Below are 21,344 nucleotides of genomic sequence, written 5' to 3'. Positions count from 1 at the left end.
GTTATGGCCCACAATAACATCATTGGTTATGGCCCACAATAAGATCATTGGTTATGGCCCACAATAAGATCATTGGTTATGACCCACAATAAGATCATTTGTAATGGCCCACAATAAGGTCATAGGTTATGGCCCACAATAAGATCATAGGTTATGGCCCACAATAAGATCATTTGTTATGGCCCACAATAAGATGGCCCACAATAAGATCATTTGTAATGGCCCACAATAAGGTCATAGGTTATGGCCCACAATAAGATCATAGGTTATGGCCCACAATAAGATCATTTGTTATGGCCCACAATAAGATGGCCCACAATAAGATCATTTGTTATGTCCCACATTAAGATCATTTGTTATGGCCCACAATAAGATCATAGGTTATGGCCCACAATAAGATCATTGGTTATGGCCCACAATAAGATCATAGGTTATGGCCCATAATAAGATCATTGGTTATGGCTCACAATAAGATCATTGGTTATGGCCCACAATAAGATCATTGGTTATGGCCCACAATAAGATCATTGGTTATTGCCCACAATAAGATCATTGGTTATGGCCCACAATAAGATGGCCCACAACAAGATCATTGGTCATGGCCCACGATAAGATCAGCGGTTACGATCCACAATAAGATCATTGGTTATGGCCCACAATAAGATCATTGGTTATGGCCCACAATAAGATCATTGGTTATGGCCCACAATAAGATCATTGGTTATGGCCCTCAATAAGATCATTGGTTATGGCCCACAATAAGATCAGCGGTTACGGCCCACAATAAGATCATAGGTTATGGCCCACAATAAGATCATAGGTTATGGCCCACAATAACATCATAGGTTATGGCCCACAATAAGATCATTGGTTATGGCCCACAATAAGATCATTTGTTATGGCCCACAATAAGATCATTTGTTATGGCCCACAATAAGATGGCCCACAATAAGATCATAGGTTATGGCCCACAATAAGATCATAGGTTATGGCCCACAATAAGATCATAGGTTATGGCCCACAATAAGATCATTGGTTATGGCCCACAATAAGATCATTTGTTATGGCCCACAATAAGATCATAGGTTATGGCCCACAATAAGATCATAGGTTATGGCCCACAATAAGATTATTGGTTATGGCCCACAATAATATCATTGGTTATGGCCCACAATAAGATCATAGGTTATGGCCCACAATAAGATCATAGGTTATGGCCCACAATAAGAAGGCCCACAATAAGATCATTGGTTATGGCCCACAATAAGATCATAGGTTAGGCCCACAATAAGATCATTGGTTATGGCCCACAATAAGATCATAGGTTATGGCCCACAATAAGATTATTGGTTATGGCCCACAATAATATCATTGGTTATGGCCCACAATAAGATCATTAGTTATGGCCCACAATAAGATCATAGGTCATGACCCACAATAAGATCATAGGTTATGGCCTACAATATGATGATAGGTTTTGGCCCACAATAAGATCATAGGTTATTGGCCACAATAAGATCATTGGTTATGGCCCACAATAAGATGGCCCACAACAAGATCATTGGTCATGGCCACAATAAGATCAGCGGTTACGATCCACTATAAGATCATAGGTTATGGCCCACAATAATATCATTGGTTATGGCCCACAATAAGATCATTTGTTATGGCCCACAATAAGATGGCCCACAATAAGATGGCCCACAATAAGATCATTTGTTATGGCCCGCAATAAATCATAGGTTATGGCCCACAATAAGATCATTGGTTATGGCCCACAATAAGATCATAGGTTATGGCCCATAATAAGATCATTGGTTATGGCTCACAATAAGATCATTGGTTATGGCCCACAATAAGATCATTGGTTATGGCCCACAATAAGATCATAGGTTAGGCCCACAATAAGATCTTTGGTTATGGCCCATAATAAGATCATAGGTTATGGCCCACAATAAGATTATTGGTTATGGCCCACAATAATATCATTGGTTATGGCCCACAATAAGATCATAGGTTATGACCCACAATAAGATCATAGGTTATGGCTCACAATAAGATCATAGGTTATGGCCTACAATATGATGATAGGTTTTGGCCCACAATAAGATCATAGGTTATTGCCCACAATAAGATCATTAATTATGGCCCACAATAAGATGGCCCACAACAAGATCATTGGTCATGGCCCACAATAAGATCAGCGGTTACGATCCACAATAAGATCATTGGTTATGGCCCACAATAAGATCATTGGTTATGGCCCACAATAAGATCATTGGTTATGGCCCACAATAAGATCATTGGTTATGGCCCACAATAAGATCATTGGTTATGGCCCACAATAAGATCATAGGTTATGACCCACAATAAGATCATAGGTTATGGCTCACAATAAGATCATAGGTTATGGCCTACAATATGATGATAGGTTTTGGCCCACAATAAGATCATAGGTTATTGCCCACAATAAGATCATTGGTTATGGCCCACAATAAGATGGCCCACAACAAGATCATTGGTCATGGCCCACAATAAGATCAGCGGTTACGATCCACAATAAGATCATTGGTTATGGCCCACAATAAGATCATTGGTTATGGCCCACAATAAGATCATTGGTTATGGCCCACAATAAGATCATTGGTTATGGCCCACAATAAGATCATAGGTTATGGCCCAAAATAAGATCATAGGTTATGGCCCACAATAAGATCATTGGTTATGGCCCACAAAAAGATGATCATTCGTTATGGCCCACAATAAGATGGCCCACAACAAGATCATTGGTTATGGCCCACAATAAGATCTGCGGTTACGACCCACAAAAAGATCATTGGTTATGGCCCACAATAAGATCATTGGTTATGGCCCACAATAACATCATTGGTTATGGCCCACAATAAGATCATTGGTTATGGCCCACAATAAGATCATTGGTTATGACCCACAATAAGATCATTTGTAATGGCCCACAATAAGGTCATAGGTTATGGCCCACAATAAGATCATAGGTTATGGCCCACAATAAGATCATTTGTTATGGCCCACAATAAGATGGCCCACAATAAGATCATTTGTTATGTCCCACATTAAGATCATTTGTTATGGCCCACAATAAGATCATAGGTTATGGCCCACAATAAGATCATTGGTTATGGCCCACAATAAGATCATAGGTTATGGCCCATAATAAGATCATTGGTTATGGCTCACAATAAGATCATTGGTTATGGCCCACAATAAGATCATTGGTTATGGCCCACAATAAGATCATTGGTTATTGCCCACAATAAGATCATTGGTTATGGCCCACAATAAGATGGCCCACAACAAGATCATTGGTCATGGCCCACGATAAGATCAGCGGTTACGATCCACAATAAGATCATTGGTTATGGCCCACAATAAGATCATTGGTTATGGCCCACAATAAGATCATTGGTTATGGCCCACAATAAGATCATTGGTTATGGCCCTCAATAAGATTATTGGTTATGGCCCACAATAAGATCAGCGGTTACGGCCCACAATAAGATCATAGGTTATGGCCCACAATAAGATCATAGGTTATGGCCCACAATAACATCATAGGTTATGGCCCACAATAAGATCATTGGTTATGGCCCACAATAAGATCATTTGTTATGGCCCACAATAAGATCATTTGTTATGGCCCACAATAAGATGGCCCACAATAAGATCATAGGTTATGGCCCACAATAAGATCATAGGTTATGGCCCACAATAAGATCATAGGTTATGGCCCACAATAAGATCATTGGTTATGGCCCACAATAAGATCATTTGTTATGGCCCACAATAAGATCATAGGTTATGGCCCACAATAAGATCATAGGTTATGGCCCACAATAAGATTATTGGTTATGGCCCACAATAATATCATTGGTTATGGCCCACAATAAGATCATAGGTTATGGCCCACAATAAGATCATAGGTTATGGCCCACAATAAGAAGGCCCACAATAAGATCATTGGTTATGGCCCACAATAAGATCATAGGTTAGGCCCACAATAAGATCATTGGTTATGGCCCACAATAAGATCATAGGTTATGGCCAACAATAAGATTATTGGTTATGGCCCACAATAATATCATTGGTTATGGCCCACAATAAGATCATTAGTTATGGCCCACAATAAGATCATAGGTCATGACCCACAATAAGATCATAGGTAATGGCCTACAATATGATGATAGGTTTTGGCCCACAATAAGATCATAGGTTATTGGCCACAATAAGATCATTGGTTATGGCCCACAATAAGATGGCCCACAACAAGATCATTGGTCATGGCCACAATAAGATCAGCGGTTACGATCCACTATAAGATCATAGGTTATGGCCCACAATAAGATCATTGGTTATGGCCCACAATAAGATCATTTGTTATGGCCCACAATAAGATCATAGGTTATGGCCCACAATAAGATCATAGGTTATGGCCCACAATAAGATCATAGGTTATGGCCCACAATAAGATCATAGGTTATGGCCCACAATAAGAAGGCCCACAATAAGATCATTGGTTATGGCCCACAATAAGATCATAGGTTAGGCCCACAATAAGATCATTGGTTATGGCCCACAATAAGATCATAGGTTATGGCCCACAATAAGATTATTGGTTATGGCCCACAATAATATCATTGGTTATGGCCCACAATAAGATCATTGGTTATGGCCCACAATAAGATCATAGGTTATGACCCACAATAAGATCATAGGTTATGGCCTACAATATGATGATAGGTTTTGGCCCACAATAAGATCATAGGTTATTGCCCACAATAAGATCATTGGTTATGGCCCACAATAAGATGGCCCACAACAAGATCATTGGTCATGGCCCACAATAAAATCAGCGGTTACGATCCACAATAAGATCATTGGTTATGGCCCACAATAAGATCATTGGTTATGGCCCACAATAAGATCATTGGTTATGGCCCACAATAAGATCATTGGTTATGGCCCACAGTAAGATCATTGGTTATGGCCCACAATAAGATCAGCGGTTACGGCCCATAATAAGATCATTGGTTATGGCCCACAATAAGATCATTGGTTATGGCCCACAATAAGATCATAGGTTATGGCCCACAATAAGATCATTGGTTATGGCCCACAATAAGATCATTGTTTATGGTCCACAATAAGATCATATGTTATGGCCCACAATGTGATCATAGGTTATGGCCCACAATAAGATCATAGGTTATGGCCCACAATAAGATCATTTGTAATGGCCCACATTAAGATCATTTGTTATGGCCCACAATAAGATGGCCCACAATAAGATCATTGGTTATGGCCCACAATAAGATCATTGGTTATCGCCCACAATAAGATCATTGGTTATGGCCCACAATAAGATCATTTGTTATGGCCCACAATAAGATCATAGGTTATGGCCCACAATAAGATCATAGGTTGTGGCCCACAATAAGATCATAGGTTATGGCCCACAATAAGATCATAGGTTATGGCCCACAATAAGATGGCCCACAATAAGATCATTGGCTATGGCCCACAATAAGATGGCCCACAATAAGATCATAAGTGATAGTTGACAACATTGCAGGTAAAAAAAAAACAACAAAGCCTACAGACGTCACGTGCGGGGGGGGGGGTGGGGGGGGGGATAGGATACATTATACCAGAAGGAACAAACGATTGGAAACTGTTGACATTAGCTTAAGTTTGGCACCACTAAAACATTAGGCCAACTACATGCGACATCACGTTGCTCCGCTAATTGGGTCACGTGATTATCCCTAACTATCCACGGTTGATATTATAGAGTAAAATTCGTGTTAATGAGTGTGGGATGGGTCGGATCAATGACGATAACTTAACCTTAGACGTTCTCATTAAGATAATCAATAGACCATAATTTGTTTTCTCAGCTCAGCCATTGTTTTCATGTGATCAATTCCCCCCCCCCCCCCCCCCCCAACAGTGCTCAGTTTTACCCCGGCACTGGGCCGAACCACCCCTCGACCGGAGACGGTATATTTTACCTTCCATCTTGAGTCTTGTTTTATAGCTTGTGCATTGTTTGACCTCCTGATGACCTCCTGTTGACCTCCTGTTGACCTCTAGCTACAGCATGTCAGCGCAACAGACGGATCTAGCCCCTAATGTCTGAACGGAAGTACTGAAATGTTGGATCTTGTCCGTACTGTTAAAATCCTTTTACATTCTCGTATATGAAGTATGGAGGAAATATTGTAAACGTGCACAAAATCGTGATTTCCACAAAATCGAAGTTTTAGGCTTCCCTGAGGCGGAAAAACTTGTCTGAGTGTGTATCTGTGTGTGTCTGTCTGTCTGTAAACACGATAACTTGATATTACTCAAAATTTGATAGAAGGCAGAGAATTAGGTCTTTTACTGATATGTGAAATTTCATTAATCCATCTGAAATAGTACTCAAGTTTTAGGCTTTTGAAAAAAAGAAAGTAGAATACGTTCCACTTCCGGTTATCGGAACTCGCTGAAAAGTTTATACTGATCTACAAATTTGATATAAAACTTAAATATGAAATTTAAATGCAAGTTATCGTGTTTACACACACACACACACACACACACACACACACACACTTATATACACACATACACACACATACATACTGACAAGATTGCAAAACTATGTTTTCCGACTCAGGGAAAACGAAATCTCGATTTTTCTTTTTGACAATTACAATACTTTCTCAATATTTCATATACGAGAAAGTAATAAACCGGGAGTGATCTCCTTTAAACTTTCTCGAATATTCTTATATAAAACAACCGGGGAGGGCAACTCGGGATATAGACATGATTTTTACAAGCTTTTATTTAACTCACTTCCTCTGTCGTCAGTCGTCAGTCTGTCTAAACCGAAACGCCGGAGTGAAAATTCGGACACTTCTATTTGACCGTTACGATTCACAGTTGGCACGTCGGTCAAGACATGAAGACAATGCAATCTGAAATTAAATTTGACTTAATTGGATGCCTAATTAATTTTTTATGGTTTAATTAAAATTTGGACCGAATTAGTAGGCATGTCTATCCAACCACACCACACGCGTCATCACGTTCAATAGCTGCGCCATCACGTTCAATAGCTGCGCCATCACGTTCAATAGGCGCGCAATGGTTTTTAGTCATGTAACTCTATCTATCTATATATACTACTAAAACTCAAGTTTGTTTACATGTTTGAATATTTATTTGTCTGATTGACTATTGTAAATGGTTCTAGTCTACTCTATGTGGAGAGCTGTAAAATAGTATGTAGGTAGAGAACAATTTTTGTTTTCAGACAGACTGTTAATCACACATTTATTTCAAGACGTTAATTAATTTATTGATTTATTCATAGGTAGATTAACCACATTAATTTTAAAATTTTAGAACAATGGCTTAACTTTGACTGAATAGTGATGTTTGATAACTCATTTTTTTTGTTGTTTGTTTTTCTGATTTGTTATTGGGGAGAATCTGCATTATGTGTAGAGCTGTAAAATAGGATTTTGGGTGGTAAATATTATTCCTTCTTAAACACACTGTTAATTACAAACTAATTTAAAGCCATTAATTAATTTATTGATATATTCATAGGTAGATTAACCACATTGATTATAAAATTTTAGAACAATGACTTTAGTAATAGTAAAAAGATATAATTTTTTTTTACAACAATGTTTTCAATAATTTTTTTCTTAAGGCCTACATGTGAATGATAAGGTTGACTATCAGAACCTCGCGGGGCACAGGGTAGGTGAAGTAGAGTTCACCTGTTTCTATGTTCTCAGCATATGAAGGGATAGTGTGCTCAGTGCCATGCTCGGCCGGAATCGTTGTTTTTTTTTTTTTAATTCAAACATGTCTGAGACTTGGCGAAACACTGGGAAGGTGAAGTAGATTATAGTAGAGTTTTTAAAATATAAAAAAAGTCTTTTTAAATGTGGGGTCTGGTTATTTTGCGATGATAAGTGCTGACAGACGTGATGTCATTTATGGATGACCCACAAAACCCACAGTTATCTAACTAGATAACGGGTAGTCTAGTATACTACTAAAACTCAAGTTTGTTTACATGTTTGAATATTTATTTGTTTGCTTGTTTGTCTGATTGACTACTGGAGAAAATCTACTCTATGTGTAGGGCTGTAAAATATTAATAAGTAGAGAACAAGTTTTGTATACAGACAAACTGTTAATCACAAATTTGTTTAAAGACGTTAATTAATTTATTGATTTATTCATAGGTAGATTAGCCACATTAATTTTAAAGTTTTAAAACAATGGCTTAACTTTGACTGAATAGTGATGTTTGATAACTCATTTTTTTGTTAGTTTGGTGTTTTTTTAATTTGTTATTGGGGAGAATCTGCATAATGTGTAGAGCTGTAAAATAGGATTTTGGGTGATAAAAATTGTTCTTTCTTAAAAACACTGTTAATTACAAACTAATTTAAAGCAGTTAATTTATTTATTGATATATTCATTGGTAGATTAACTACATTAATTATAAAAGTTTAGAACAATGACTTTAGTAATAGTAAAAAGATACTTTTTTTTTACAACGATGTTTTCAATTATTTTTTCTTAAGGCCTATATGTGAATGATAAGGTTGACTATCAGGACCTCGCGGGGCACAGGGTAGGTGAAGTAGAATTCACCTGTTTCTATGTTCTCAGCATATGAAGGGATAGTGTGCTCAGAGCCATGCTCGGCCGGATAGTTTTTTTTTAAAAATACAAACATGTCTGAGACTTGGCGGGGCACTGGGCAGGTGAAGTAGAGTTTATCAGAGTTTTTAAAATATAAAAAATGTCTTTTTGAATGTGGGGTCTGGTTATTTTGGGATGATAAGTGCTGGCAGACGTGATGTCATTTATGGATGACCCCCCGAAACCCACAGTTATCTAACTAGATAACGGGTAGTCTAGTATACTACTAAAACTCAAGTTTGTTTACATGTTTGAATATTTATTTATTTATTCTGATTGACTATTGTAAATGGTTCTACTCTATGTGGACAGCTGTAAAATAGTAGGTAGGTAGAGAACAATTTTTGTTTTTAGACAGACTGTTAATCACAAATTTATTTAAAGACGTTAATTAATTTATTGATTTATTCATAGGTAGATTAACCACATTAATTTTAAAAGATTAGAAAAACCACTAGACTCGACGAAACAGTGACGTCACATTTTTATGTTTACTTCTTAGTACAATAAAATGGCGGCTTCCATCATAGGCCCATTCAAAAGTTTAACGCGTTCTTAATCTAATTTTCTGTCGGCCATAACTTTAACAATACGTCCGTTTGCTGTTTTTATTACGTTCCAACACTTATATAAATTTTCAACTGTCTTTTTCATTCAGTTTTACAATAAATTTCTCGAGCTCTACATTCTGACCAAGAAAGTTATTTATAGATCTAAAAATATCATGTGGCCAAGCAAGTTATTTATAGATCTAGATCTAGAATCTAGGTCAAACAAAAGATTAATTAGATACATACCAAAGATTAATCAGATAAAAAATACTATCCATTTTATAATCATAATACATTTTTAGTCCTTAAATACTTGATATAAATCTTTGTGATTTATCGATCTAGATTTATCTAGCTAGAATAGGTCTAATGATTAGATCTAGATTCTAGATCTAGAATTTCTAGATCTAGATCTAGAAAGAGTTACGCTAATACTAGACTTAAGCAAACGAGTCGTAGAATCTACCCTCTAGATCTAGATAATTCTATCTAGATCTAGATAATTTCAGACCTTCATTATATTATATAAATCTGTGTTTGGCTAATTTAAGATAAAATTTAATTTGAAAGTTACTAGATTCTACTACTAGACTTAGATCTAGATCTAGATCTATGCGCGTAAATCAAGTTGCACGAGGAGACTCAAAGTATTGAACTATAGTATACAAATTCATCTGTGACGTCACGACTTAAATAGCTAAGTTGTTAGTGTAATCGGCTTGCATGCGGGAGGCACAGGTTCTAGACCAATGCGTCAATGATAATTTGTTTTCAATTTTTATTTTATTTTTAGATGAGAATTATAAAGTTGCCTATCTGAACTTGGCGGGGTACAGGGCAGGTGAAGTAGAGTTAATCTGTTTCTTTGTCCTAAGCATATGAAGGGATAGTGTGGTCAGAGACATGCTCGGCTGGAATCGTTTTTTAAACGATAAAAACATGTTGTCTGAGACTTGGTGGGACACTGGGCAGGTGAAGTAGAGTTGAGTAGGTCACCTTTGACGTCAGTATTTGAAGGGATAGTCCGAAATCGGTGTTGTCGGTGATTTTAAAAGATAAAAAACATATTTTTGAATGTGAGGTGGGCGCCAAAAATGGGTTGGAAAAATAAATTGAAAGGTTGAGGGGGGTGCAAATCGAAAAGTTTGTCCCCGGGCGCAGAGTTTCTTCCAGGCATCTCTTCGGGGGGGCTAAGCCCCCCCCCCCCCGAAATTTTTTTACCGCCCCCCCCCCCCCCCCGAACGAAATAAAAATTATATAATTTATATAGAAAATATATACTTTTAACAGTGTCCGCCCCCCCCCCCCCCCGAAAATTTCAAGTGCCCCCCCCCCCCGGAGAAAAAAGTCTGGAAGAAACACTGCTCGGGCGCCGGGAAGGGACGCTACGCCTCTGAGTGACAGACGTGATGTCATTTATGGATGACCCCCCCCCCCCCCCCCGAAACCCACTGTTATCTAACTAGATAACGGGTAGTCTAGTTGTAAATAAAACTTGTAAAGTACTGAAAAATTTCATAAAAAAACGTTTTAATAACAAGCTTTTATGTAATAATGCACTAAAAAGTAGAAAATAAATTAAAGACTACTATTTAAATAACTATAAAGAAAAGCGTGGGTGTCTTCTTTAACATTAGTAAAGGTATCCAATAGATAATAAAGTGACCCACGGTTTTCTTTATAGTTATTTAAATAGTAGTCTATAATTCATTTTCTACTTTTTAGTGCATTATTACATAAAAGCTTGTTATTAAAACGTGTTTGTGAATTTTTAAAAATCCATTTTAAATACTTAAACTTTTTTTTAAATAGAATAAAATCTCGTCGAAAAAGAATTGCACACCAAGTGAACCCCAAACAAAATATGCATAATAGTGCGGAATATTATTAGCACTCAATAAATTCACATGCGTTTTTGAGAAATCGGACATAGCGTAAATTACTACTTCTGGTCAACGGAAATGACTCAAAATTTGAAAAAAAAATCAGAGAATTAGATCTTTTACTAAAATGTGAAATTTCATTTATCTGTCTGAAATAGTACTTAATTTATAGGCTTTTGAAAAATTCAAAGTAGAAATAGTTCCACTTCCGGTTATTGGAAATCGCTCAAAACTTAATACGGATCTACAAATTTGATATAATACTTATATATGAAATTTCATCAGCCTAGCTGTAACGGTACTCAACTTATCGTGTTTACAGATACACATACATACATAAACACACACACATACACTGACGTATTGACAAGATTGAAAAACTTTGTTTTTCCGACTCAGTGAGGTGTAAAACGTCAAGATTTGCAAAAATCTCGATTTTTGTTTTTATTTGTATGATTACAATAATTTCTCTATACATCGTATATACGAGAAAGTAAAAATTTAACAAAGTATCTCAAAATGGTTTTTTTTAAAATGTCTATATCCCGACTGCACTGGAGCTTCCATCCACATTAGTGTTATCTAAGAACATTCGAAAAAGTTTAGGGGAGATCACTCCCGATAGATTTTTTTTCAAATATTGATTTTAAACCCAAACCTAACACTAACCCGAACTCTAACCAATATTTGATTTTTTTTTAAACAAAAAAGAATTTCGCCGTATGGACAAACCAAATATGTAGCCGGGGACTGGGTACCAAATATGTTGCCGGGGACTGGGTTGACGCGCATGTTAACCAATTATCTACTGACGTTACTTATAAGTACCACTTTAATTAAGTGCCTGTATTATTTTTAATTTAATAAGAATTTTATAAATTATTGAGGTAATTAATAGTATTATCTCCCCTGAGTCGCCGGTAGTCTGAGGTATCAATGTTTTTTTTAAATTAATGGTGTGGCACCATTTTCAATGTCTTGCTATATCGGTAGTTCACAATTGTTCTGTACAGTTCTCACACACGTTCCTGAATTCCCTTTATTTTACCTTATTTTTCAAGTTTTCAACCCCAAATATTTTTTATTGGCACCTTCAATAGTCAGGCAAACGCGTTTAACTTCTAGTTATACAATTTTAATCAAATTGTCTTTGTATTAGATCGATGTTTACAAGTGGACTTATAAGTACCGTCAGGGCACACGGTCATTTTTTTTAGGATTTTTAGAAAATGGCAGATTTGTTAGGTGGAGTTACATAAATATTGTCTTGATAAAAAAATTATCGAAATGTACTCAAAAAATGATATTTACACATTTATAAGAAGGCTTGCATAAGGTTTACCTAAGAAATATTGTAATTACATGTTAATTTCTATTAGTAAAAATAACAAGAATAAAGGTATCAGTTGCAGGCTTGTTTACAAGGTTTAGTTGACTGCATTTGTATACCATAGCCTAGTCCTAGTAGTTAGATTTAATTTGTTAGTTATATTTACTGCAATAAACTGTCTTGCCAACAATAACTAGCATTTACGTAATGTATACCTGTAGACTAGTAATAGTCCATACTTCTGCATCAGTAGCGTACGCAGGGGGGGGGGGGGGAGCAGGGGGAGCGGCCGCTCCCCCTCTGGCCATTTTCAGCAAAGTGGCGCCTTTTTGGAAACTTTTTAAACTCAAAGTTTTAAACAATGGTATTTGTTAAAAAAATATTTTTGGTCGGCACATCTATGTAAATCACAAGATTTCTTTTCATGCAGCAATTAAGCATTATTGTACTAGTCTATTAGTGTCTACGTTTACAACACGTATTAACAGCTGCATTAGTTTGCCATTCTAAAAATAACCATTACGATGCATTGCAATGTTTAAAAAACCTCTACGGTAGTACCACTTGGCAAGAGGGGTGTTAAGTTTAAGGCAACTGTATAATGTATTTGCTTACGAATAATTGAATTAGAAAATGTTATACATAAAACTTCACACATAATTACTTTAAATATACAGTTTGAATCGTGTGATTAATTTTTAAAAAATTACAATACAGAAACAAATGTAACTGATGTGGCACCTCTATTTAAATTTACTTATGAGCAAACTGAGTAGTGGTAGGGAAATTTTGACAAGGTCAACAACGTCATCACGATGAAGTAGTAGTATTCTTACAGTTTGGGCGATAGTGATTACGATTACAAATTATATGAAACAGTTACAACCCCCCCCTCCCCCATGGACCCCTCTGTAAAAAAAATATTGTCATAATACCACTGCTACTTATTTAAATCTATTTCTGTAATATATATTTTAGTAATATATATTTGTGTAATATATGTGTATGTTTAGAACAGTCATCTAAAAACTGACAGTATGTTCACTCTGAGTTGGTTATCTCCCCCCCCCCCCCCCACCTCACCACCACAATTGTGTAGAGCGACATTAATGTCACACCTAGGTATACACTGGGTTGGATAATTGACCTAAAGTGAACGGACAGTGGTGAATGAAGTTGAAACCACCCCCCCCCCCCACCCACCAGAGTACCATGTACCAGAGTACCATGCCGCCAGAAAATTAGCTTTTTAAACATAAAACTCTGTGAATATTGTTTTTGCACTTACCCAGTAAAAAGGTGTGTGATCAATACAGTGATCTAACCCATACCTATCACTATGTTAAACAAGTTAATAAAAAGTCTAGTGACAATTTAAGCGCAATTTCCTTATGTTATCCATAACAATTTTAAATCGAGATAAATCATATATTCAGCAACTGAAATAGTTTTATTTTAACGAGTAGGCCTACACGATGCTCAGTTTAAAAAAAAAGACAACTATATTAACCTATATCAACGAGTAGGCCTACACGATGCTCAGTTTAAAAAAGTAGTAAATATTTCTTAATTATTTTTTTGTGACAGAACGAAAGGATATTTTTGAAAACTTTCTTCGGCAATATTGTTCTAAATTATGGCAGAAATCGATTGGTAAATGTTTCAAGTCGCTAAGTGGTCTGGTTGCCGAGATATGGGCCAAAAACTGCATTTTTCCGAGGTTTTTTGGCTTTTCCGGGAAATCCAGGAAAAAATTCCGGGAATTTTTTTGGCCCACAATAATCCTCAGAACTTGCTTAACATATTTGCTTTTGTCTGCCTACATTGTGTGTTTTTTCTTATTTCTTCAGAGTGCTACTTTCAATTTATTTTACATCATAGCGAAGTAATGACATACAGCTAGTAATTATATATATATATATATATATATATATATATATATATATATATATATATATATATATATATATATATAAATAAATAAATAAATAAATAAATAAATAAATATATATATATATATATATATATATATATATATATATATATATATATATATATATATATATATATATATATACATATGATACACGTATATAGAACATGTTAAAAATTCGGCGCCTTTTTTTGCTCTTTTCGCTCCCCCTACAACGAAAACCTGGATACGCCTCTGTTCTGCATATAGTATAGATCTATAAGGTACATTTTAATCAGTAAACAGAAAAGAATAATCCACTATGGCTATCCTAAACACATTGAGCTCACTTCTATTTATGAACTTTACACTGTAGTGTAGACTTGTCATAACATACTAGTAGGCTACAATTATACTAGTATTACTAGTAGTTGTGTGCTGAGTGACTAGGCTTTTGTTTGTTTATGCGGTTCATTGTACTAGTTATTGGTAGCTTCCAGCAAAAGCATATTCATTCCGCCAACCGTTGCTACACCAGAAAGACCACAGACAAGATTGAGGGAGCATGACATGTTGACTACTTTTGCTGTGTATGAGGTCTAAGATGTGTTCCCATAGAAAATCCAGTAAAAATCGTACTCAAAATATACTTTTGTGCTGTATTTATGAGTGAAAATTACAAAATGTGATTGTTATGATGATTGCCATGTTATTAGTTAATAAATTGTATCGTTTGTTCCTGTTTTGTAAAAAAAAAATGTTTGAAAAAAGAAATGTCCTAGATTACTGACGGTACTTATAAGTACCAATATCTGTTTGGGACATATGCTTTGAATGTGCCAAAAGCAATATAGTAACACATTGTTTAAGTAAAAATCTCATTCAGAACATAATTTCGTAAATAAAGGGTTAACCACAGACTTTGGTTTACACAATACACCATACACCATGATGTGTCACCATACACCCTGATGTGTCACCATACATCCTGATGTGTCACATATCAATGAACGTTTGAAATGTTTCCAGAACGTGCGACGGTCAAGTCCGACTACCCAACAGCCACCTGGAGAAGCTGGAAGGTGACTACTTGTTTCACCTCAACATCGACATCAACAACCCTAAGGTGCTGATGTCGTTCAGACAGGTTCAGGTGGGTTCTAAATCTACAGGTTAAACGGTTAAACCTCTTGAATGTTGGACGGTTAAACATCTTGATTGTTCGAAGGTTAAACCACTTGATTGTTGGATGAATAAATCTCTTGGTTGGTGTTCAATGATGTAGGTTAGTTTTAACGGTTAAACCACTTGATTGTTGCACCATGCTGTGCCCACAAAACACAGTTAAACCATCTTTAATATAGTTCTAGACACAGCTGTGTTAACATATTCGTCACGCTATGTTGGCCTTGTCTCTATGCCCCCCCCCCCCCAATGGTGTGACCGATCATGTATTGTCTGGTACCCTACTAGAATACTTAGATAATTAGAAACTAGTCACTTCCTCGTGTCTACAGTTTGTGTGTGTGGGCGGCACAGCTGATCGAATCAAGAGATTGGCCACAGCTCTGGCAGCGGAGCTCGATTCTACAGACGATCGTGACAAACTTGTTGACATTTCAAACGAGCGCTACTCCGGATTTAAAGTTGGCCCCATTTTGTGTGTCAATGTAAGTATGGCCTTTCAAAGTGTGACAGCGATCTTGCAACAAATAGAAATCATTCTGATGTGTACAATTACCAGTTAGATGTATTCGTGACTAATATTTGTTCAAACATACTTACACCCAAACAATGCAACCCTCCCACCCCTTCTCCAGTTTTATTGAGACATCTCTAAATGTGTACATAAGTTTGTGTATAATTTATACAATAAATTACTCAGTTATGTACATGTTCGGAAACAAATTACAACTCTATTGTGTACATAAATGTGTGTACATGTTAGGAAAAAATTACCACTCAGTTATGTACATGTTAGGAAAAAATTGCCACTCAGTTATGTACATTGTACTCCAGCATGGGATTGGAAACCCGTCCCTCTCTGTGATGCTGCATGAAGTTTTTAAACTGCTGCATAAAGCCAAGTGTCATGACGTCACGCTCATTAGGATTGGGACCTGTGGGGGCATAGGTAAGTGTAGGGAGGGGCTGGGTTGATTACCATAGTGTTACTTCTTCAGCTAATTTGTTGCCCCCCCCCCCCTTTGCAGGTGTGAAGGCAGGTACAGTGATCGTGTCCACAGCAGCGCTCTCTGCTGGTCTGGAACCCGTTTATCTGACAGTGAGTTCTTGTGGTAGTTGTAGAGTTTTACTGGGTTGAGTTCTTGTGGTAGTTGTGGAGTTTTACTGGGGGAGCTGGAATCTCGCTCACCGTCCTTTTTGAGGAACTTTTTTTTTTAATAGGCTTATTTGAAACGGTCTCCCCCCCCCCCCCCCCCCCACTCAACCGTTTTTATGTTTGTTGTGAAAATAATTTTAAACATCTATGCACTTTTTGCCTTCTATTTGATACTATCTCTTTACTCAAATTCACAAGATTAGTTTTAATTGAAGAATATAACAAAACTATTTGATATTTGAAAAGAAATCTGAGTTCTCTATCCTGACCAAGTCGTCTCTAGGTTTGCCTCTGAAGCTGCCAACAGACGTGGATCCTGAGCTGGTGCAGGAACTAATCCAGGACAGAGCTCCAGAGGACACCTTCGATGTGATAGCTGGGAAGACGTACTGTGCTGATGACTTTTATCAAGGTGCAGCTTGGAGTGTTAGCAGTTGAAATAATGTAGCAGTTGTTGTATTTGTAAGCCCTGCTAGGGGTGGGGATGACTATCTACCCTAGGCTTATCTATATAATTGTCCGGTTCAGTGCAACCGTGGTGAAACCCACGTTGGCTAAATCTTATCCTTAGTCTAAATAAAAATACTACTAAAAACAAAACAAACTTTAACAATATAATACAATTTATTTAACAAAAATATGGAACCAAAACTTACATAAAAACAAGGTAATTAAAAAGTCTAGTGACAATTTTAGCGCAATTTCCTTATGTTATCTAAAAATAGCTCTGTCGTAGCGTAAATCAAGAGCAGGGTTAGTAAAACCATTGGTTAGTTATTAAAACGTTTTTTATTAATTTTTTTCCAGTATTTTACATGTTTTATTTACAATAGAGTTACATGACTAAAAACCATTGCGCGCCTACTGAACGTGATGGCGCAGCCATGGAACGCGATGGCGCAGCTATTGAACGTGATGACGCGTGTGGTGTGGTTGGAAAAAATGCCTACTAATTCGGTCCAAATTTTAATTAATTCAAAAAAAATTTTGTGACCGAACGAAAGGATATTTTTGAAAACTTTTTTCGGCAATATTGTTCTAAATTATGGCAGAAATCGATTGGTACATGTTTCAAGTCGCTAAGTGGTCTGGTTGCCGAGATATGGGCCAAAAACTGCTTTTTCGAGGTTTTTTGGCTTTTCCGTGAAATCCATGAAAGAAACCCGGAATTTTTATGGCCTATGTTCATCCTCGTAACTTGCTTAACACAATTGCTTTTGGAACTAGTCATCGATATTGCTTCGTTGAGGAGGAGATACGACTTAAAGCTGCGGACACACATCCATCCATCCATCCATTCATACATTCATACATCCAGAAATGACGGGTTAATAAACGCAATTCTCCAGAATGGAAATTGCGCTAAAAACTAGAATCTAATCTAGATCTAGACAAAACAAAACACTCAAGACATACAAAACAAACAGAACTCAACGAAACAAAACACCTAATTTCGGACCACCGTCCTAGAAAGAGGAAAAATATACAAATCAATTCAAAATGTAAAAAAAGTTATACACAAGGCACTAAGTTGACACAATTGTCGGCCTAAACAAGAGGCTCTCATAAATGAAAGTAAAATCTACAATAATCCATGACTAAACCCAGGCCATCATACTACCATGTGGTCTGGATACAACAAACATTGAGACTTCTCAAAGTCGAAGTGACTAAATAGTACGTAGTCACTTTGTATACAAAATAAGCAAACTGTTAAAAGGAAAACATAATAAAACACTATAAAAATAACCCTACGTTACCATACACCACATAAATGTGACTCAGAAACACTTCAACACACAGGCCTCAACATTCCAGCAGAATGTCCCTCGCCTTCCACACACCACATTCACGAACAAAAAAAAACAACCAATACCACGCACAAGAAAATCGTCCATAATACAATAATAAGTAACATTCAGGACTTAAAGCAAAGTGGAGCCACACTCGTTAAAAAACAATGTTTGCATAAGTAACATCAAAATATAAACAAGACAAAGCAATTACAAACCATTTTAAAATCCTAATCATATCAGCGCCAGAATAGCGGATTACTTAACTAGAAACCACAACAATCCTCAGAGGAACACAAAAAGACATTCACCTTTTTGTAATAAAATAATTAAATAACTCCCCAGCCCCTTACATATAGCCTTGCTTGATATTGTTCTAGATAGAGGAGGGGGGTGTTCTGTCCATTATTTGAATGTTGCAGTTGTTGTCTAGCCTTGACCAAGTTGGTGACTGTACAACCAGGGAGCTCAGTACACTGACAAGTTACTGACACTGACAAGTTACTGACACTGACAAGTTACTGACACTGACAAGTTACTGACACAGGGAGCTTTTTAAACCGTTATTCAACTCTTATTAAGGTCAAGGCCGACTGGATGGTTCGTTCTGTGACTACACAAAAGAGGACCAAATGAGGTTTCTGACTCTCCTCTATGACAGCGGCGTCAGGAATATGGATATGGAGTCAGCGGGAATCTTGGCCATGGGCAGAAAAGTTGGAATCAAATGTAAATTTTTCACATTTTAATCTCAGGTTGTTTGGGTGGATCACATTTTCAAGTTCAAATCGTCATGGTCATCCCATGGCTAATTGATATTTAGGGGTTCATGAGATGGACTATTGCAGGCTATAAGACATCTGGGAGATAAGCTACGTCAAACTATCCTAGTTGTGAGTCTCATCATGAGTAATTTAAAAATGTAACACTACAGAATATTAACAAAAAAATCCAGGGCTGAAACTGTGATCCTACTGACTGTCATACTGACAATTTTTTTACTGACCAGCTGTCTAAAGTTGTATTTCTACTGACCAGCTGCCTAAAGTTATATTTCTACTGACCAACTGTCTAAAGTTATATTTCTACTGACCAACTGTCTAAAGTTATATTTCTACTGACCAGCTGTCTAAAGTTATATTTCTACTGGCCAACTGTCTAAAGTTATATTTCTACTGACCAACTGTCTAAAGTTATATTTCTACTGACCAACTGTCTAAAGTTATATTTCTTCTGATCAACTGTCTATAGTTGTATTTCTACTGACCACCTGTCTAAAGTTATATTTCTACTGACCAACTGTCTAAAGTTATATTTCTACTGACCAACTGTCTAAAGTTATATTTCTACTGACCAGCTGTCTAAAGTTATATTTCTACTGGCCAACTGTCTAAAGTTATATTTCTACTGACCAACTGTCTAAAGTTATATTTCTACTGACCAACTGTCTAAAGTTATATTTCTTCTGATCAACTGTCTAAAGTTGTATTTCTACTGACCACCTGTCTAAAGTTATATTTCTACTGACCACCAGTCTAAAATTGTATTTCTACTGACCACCTTTCTAAAGTTGTATCTTCTGTCTCCAGCTGCTGTGGTGTGTGTGGTGATTGTAGACAGGCTCGAGTCTGAACTGCCTACAGTGTCTGCTGCTCAACTGCAAGAGTTCCAAAACTTCCCCAACATGCTGGTCAAGAGGTTTATTATGAGCAGACTTAGGCAGACATCAAAACAGGCTGGCAACCAATGAGTTGGATGTAACTCTTTCAGTCAATGATGGAAACCTACACTGTCATTGTGTTGGATATACAATATACATCCTAATATATAAAAGACCATGCTCGCACTTCTCTCTCTCTCTGTCAGCAAAATATTTTCACAGGCTATGATATCAGTATCTTCAGCGATATATGGTGAACTTGATACGGACTTTTGTTGAAAATAATATGTTAGATGTTTTAAATGTATAAACTAAATTTTATTTAAAGAAGAAAAATAAAAATAAAGGTATATTCGTATGTAGAAACACACTTTTAATTATAGTTGTGACAAGAACGCAATAAACAATGACGTCACATACTTTAAACTACAGACATAACACAAAACTAATGACGTCATCTTCCGAATTTAGTATATAAACAAACTAGTCGTCCCGCCCAGGCCCTACACTGGCCTCTGTGAAAAACCTATCTGTAAAGGACCATGACTTGTATGTTTAAAAATTAAATATAACCGGCATTGCCCACACTAACTACAACCTACCAAAACTAAAACCAAAACACAAAAGAAAAACGCAAACATAACACAAACACAAATACAAACGCTAACACAAACCCAACGCAAACACAAAGAAAACACAAACAAAAAGGCAAACAAAAAAGCAAACGAAAACAAACCAAACGCAAACACAAACCAAACCACCAACGCTAACCTAACCCAAACACAAAGAAAACACAAAAGCAAACATAAACTCAAAGTGCTCACATTCTAGCCCAGGAAGCAAAAATCGCACCATGCTGGGGCGCCGGCTGAGCCGCCTCTTTCAGCTAATAAACGACTATAATACCCCAATTTATTCATAGTCTTTTGCACTTACTTAAACAAACGTAGGAGTCATGGCGAACACGGGAAGGCCCGTGGCGCCAAATAGCACCCTGCCGGGGCGCCGGGGGACGCGCGAATTTGATTCACTTTCTTATCCATAATCTATCGCAATGTTTAAAACGAAAGTATGCACCATAGCGCTCACAGGATAGCACAGGACGCAAAATCAAGTCCTG

At 36.8% G+C, this 21,344-nt stretch overlaps 1 protein-coding gene across 2 annotated transcripts in view; it reads left to right on the top strand.

The window, feature by feature from the left end:
- The window catches only part of LOC131937071 (uridine phosphorylase 1), a 43,986-nt gene extending 23,142 nt beyond the window's left edge, over window positions 1-20,844 (top strand). Inside the window, exons 2-8 of one of the 2 annotated variants that reach the window (XM_059294256.1) lie at window positions 15,460-15,583; window positions 15,948-16,100; window positions 16,450-16,564; window positions 16,644-16,714; window positions 17,045-17,183; window positions 19,147-19,293; window positions 20,154-20,841. In XM_059294256.1, coding sequence (XP_059150239.1) covers window positions 15,460-15,583; window positions 15,948-16,100; window positions 16,450-16,564; window positions 16,644-16,714; window positions 17,045-17,183; window positions 19,147-19,293; window positions 20,154-20,314 — 910 coding nt within the window. In that variant the 3' untranslated portion in view covers window positions 20,315-20,841. Of the gene's footprint in view, window positions 1-15,459; window positions 15,584-15,947; window positions 16,101-16,449; window positions 16,565-16,643; window positions 16,715-17,044; window positions 17,184-19,146; window positions 19,294-20,153 lie in introns of both variants that reach the window. The other variant, XM_059294257.1, reaches the window with a different exon arrangement.
- The last annotated feature ends 500 nt before the right edge of the window (window positions 20,845-21,344 follow it).

This window comes from Physella acuta, unplaced genomic scaffold, assembly GCF_028476545.2.
Source record: "Physella acuta isolate Inbredline_101_S28 unplaced genomic scaffold, ASM2847654v3 ptg000200l, whole genome shotgun sequence".
Taxonomy (NCBI): domain Eukaryota; kingdom Metazoa; phylum Mollusca; class Gastropoda; family Physidae; genus Physella; species Physella acuta.
Note: the sequence above shows the minus strand (reverse complement) of the source record. Positions and strands in the feature narration are given on the sequence as shown.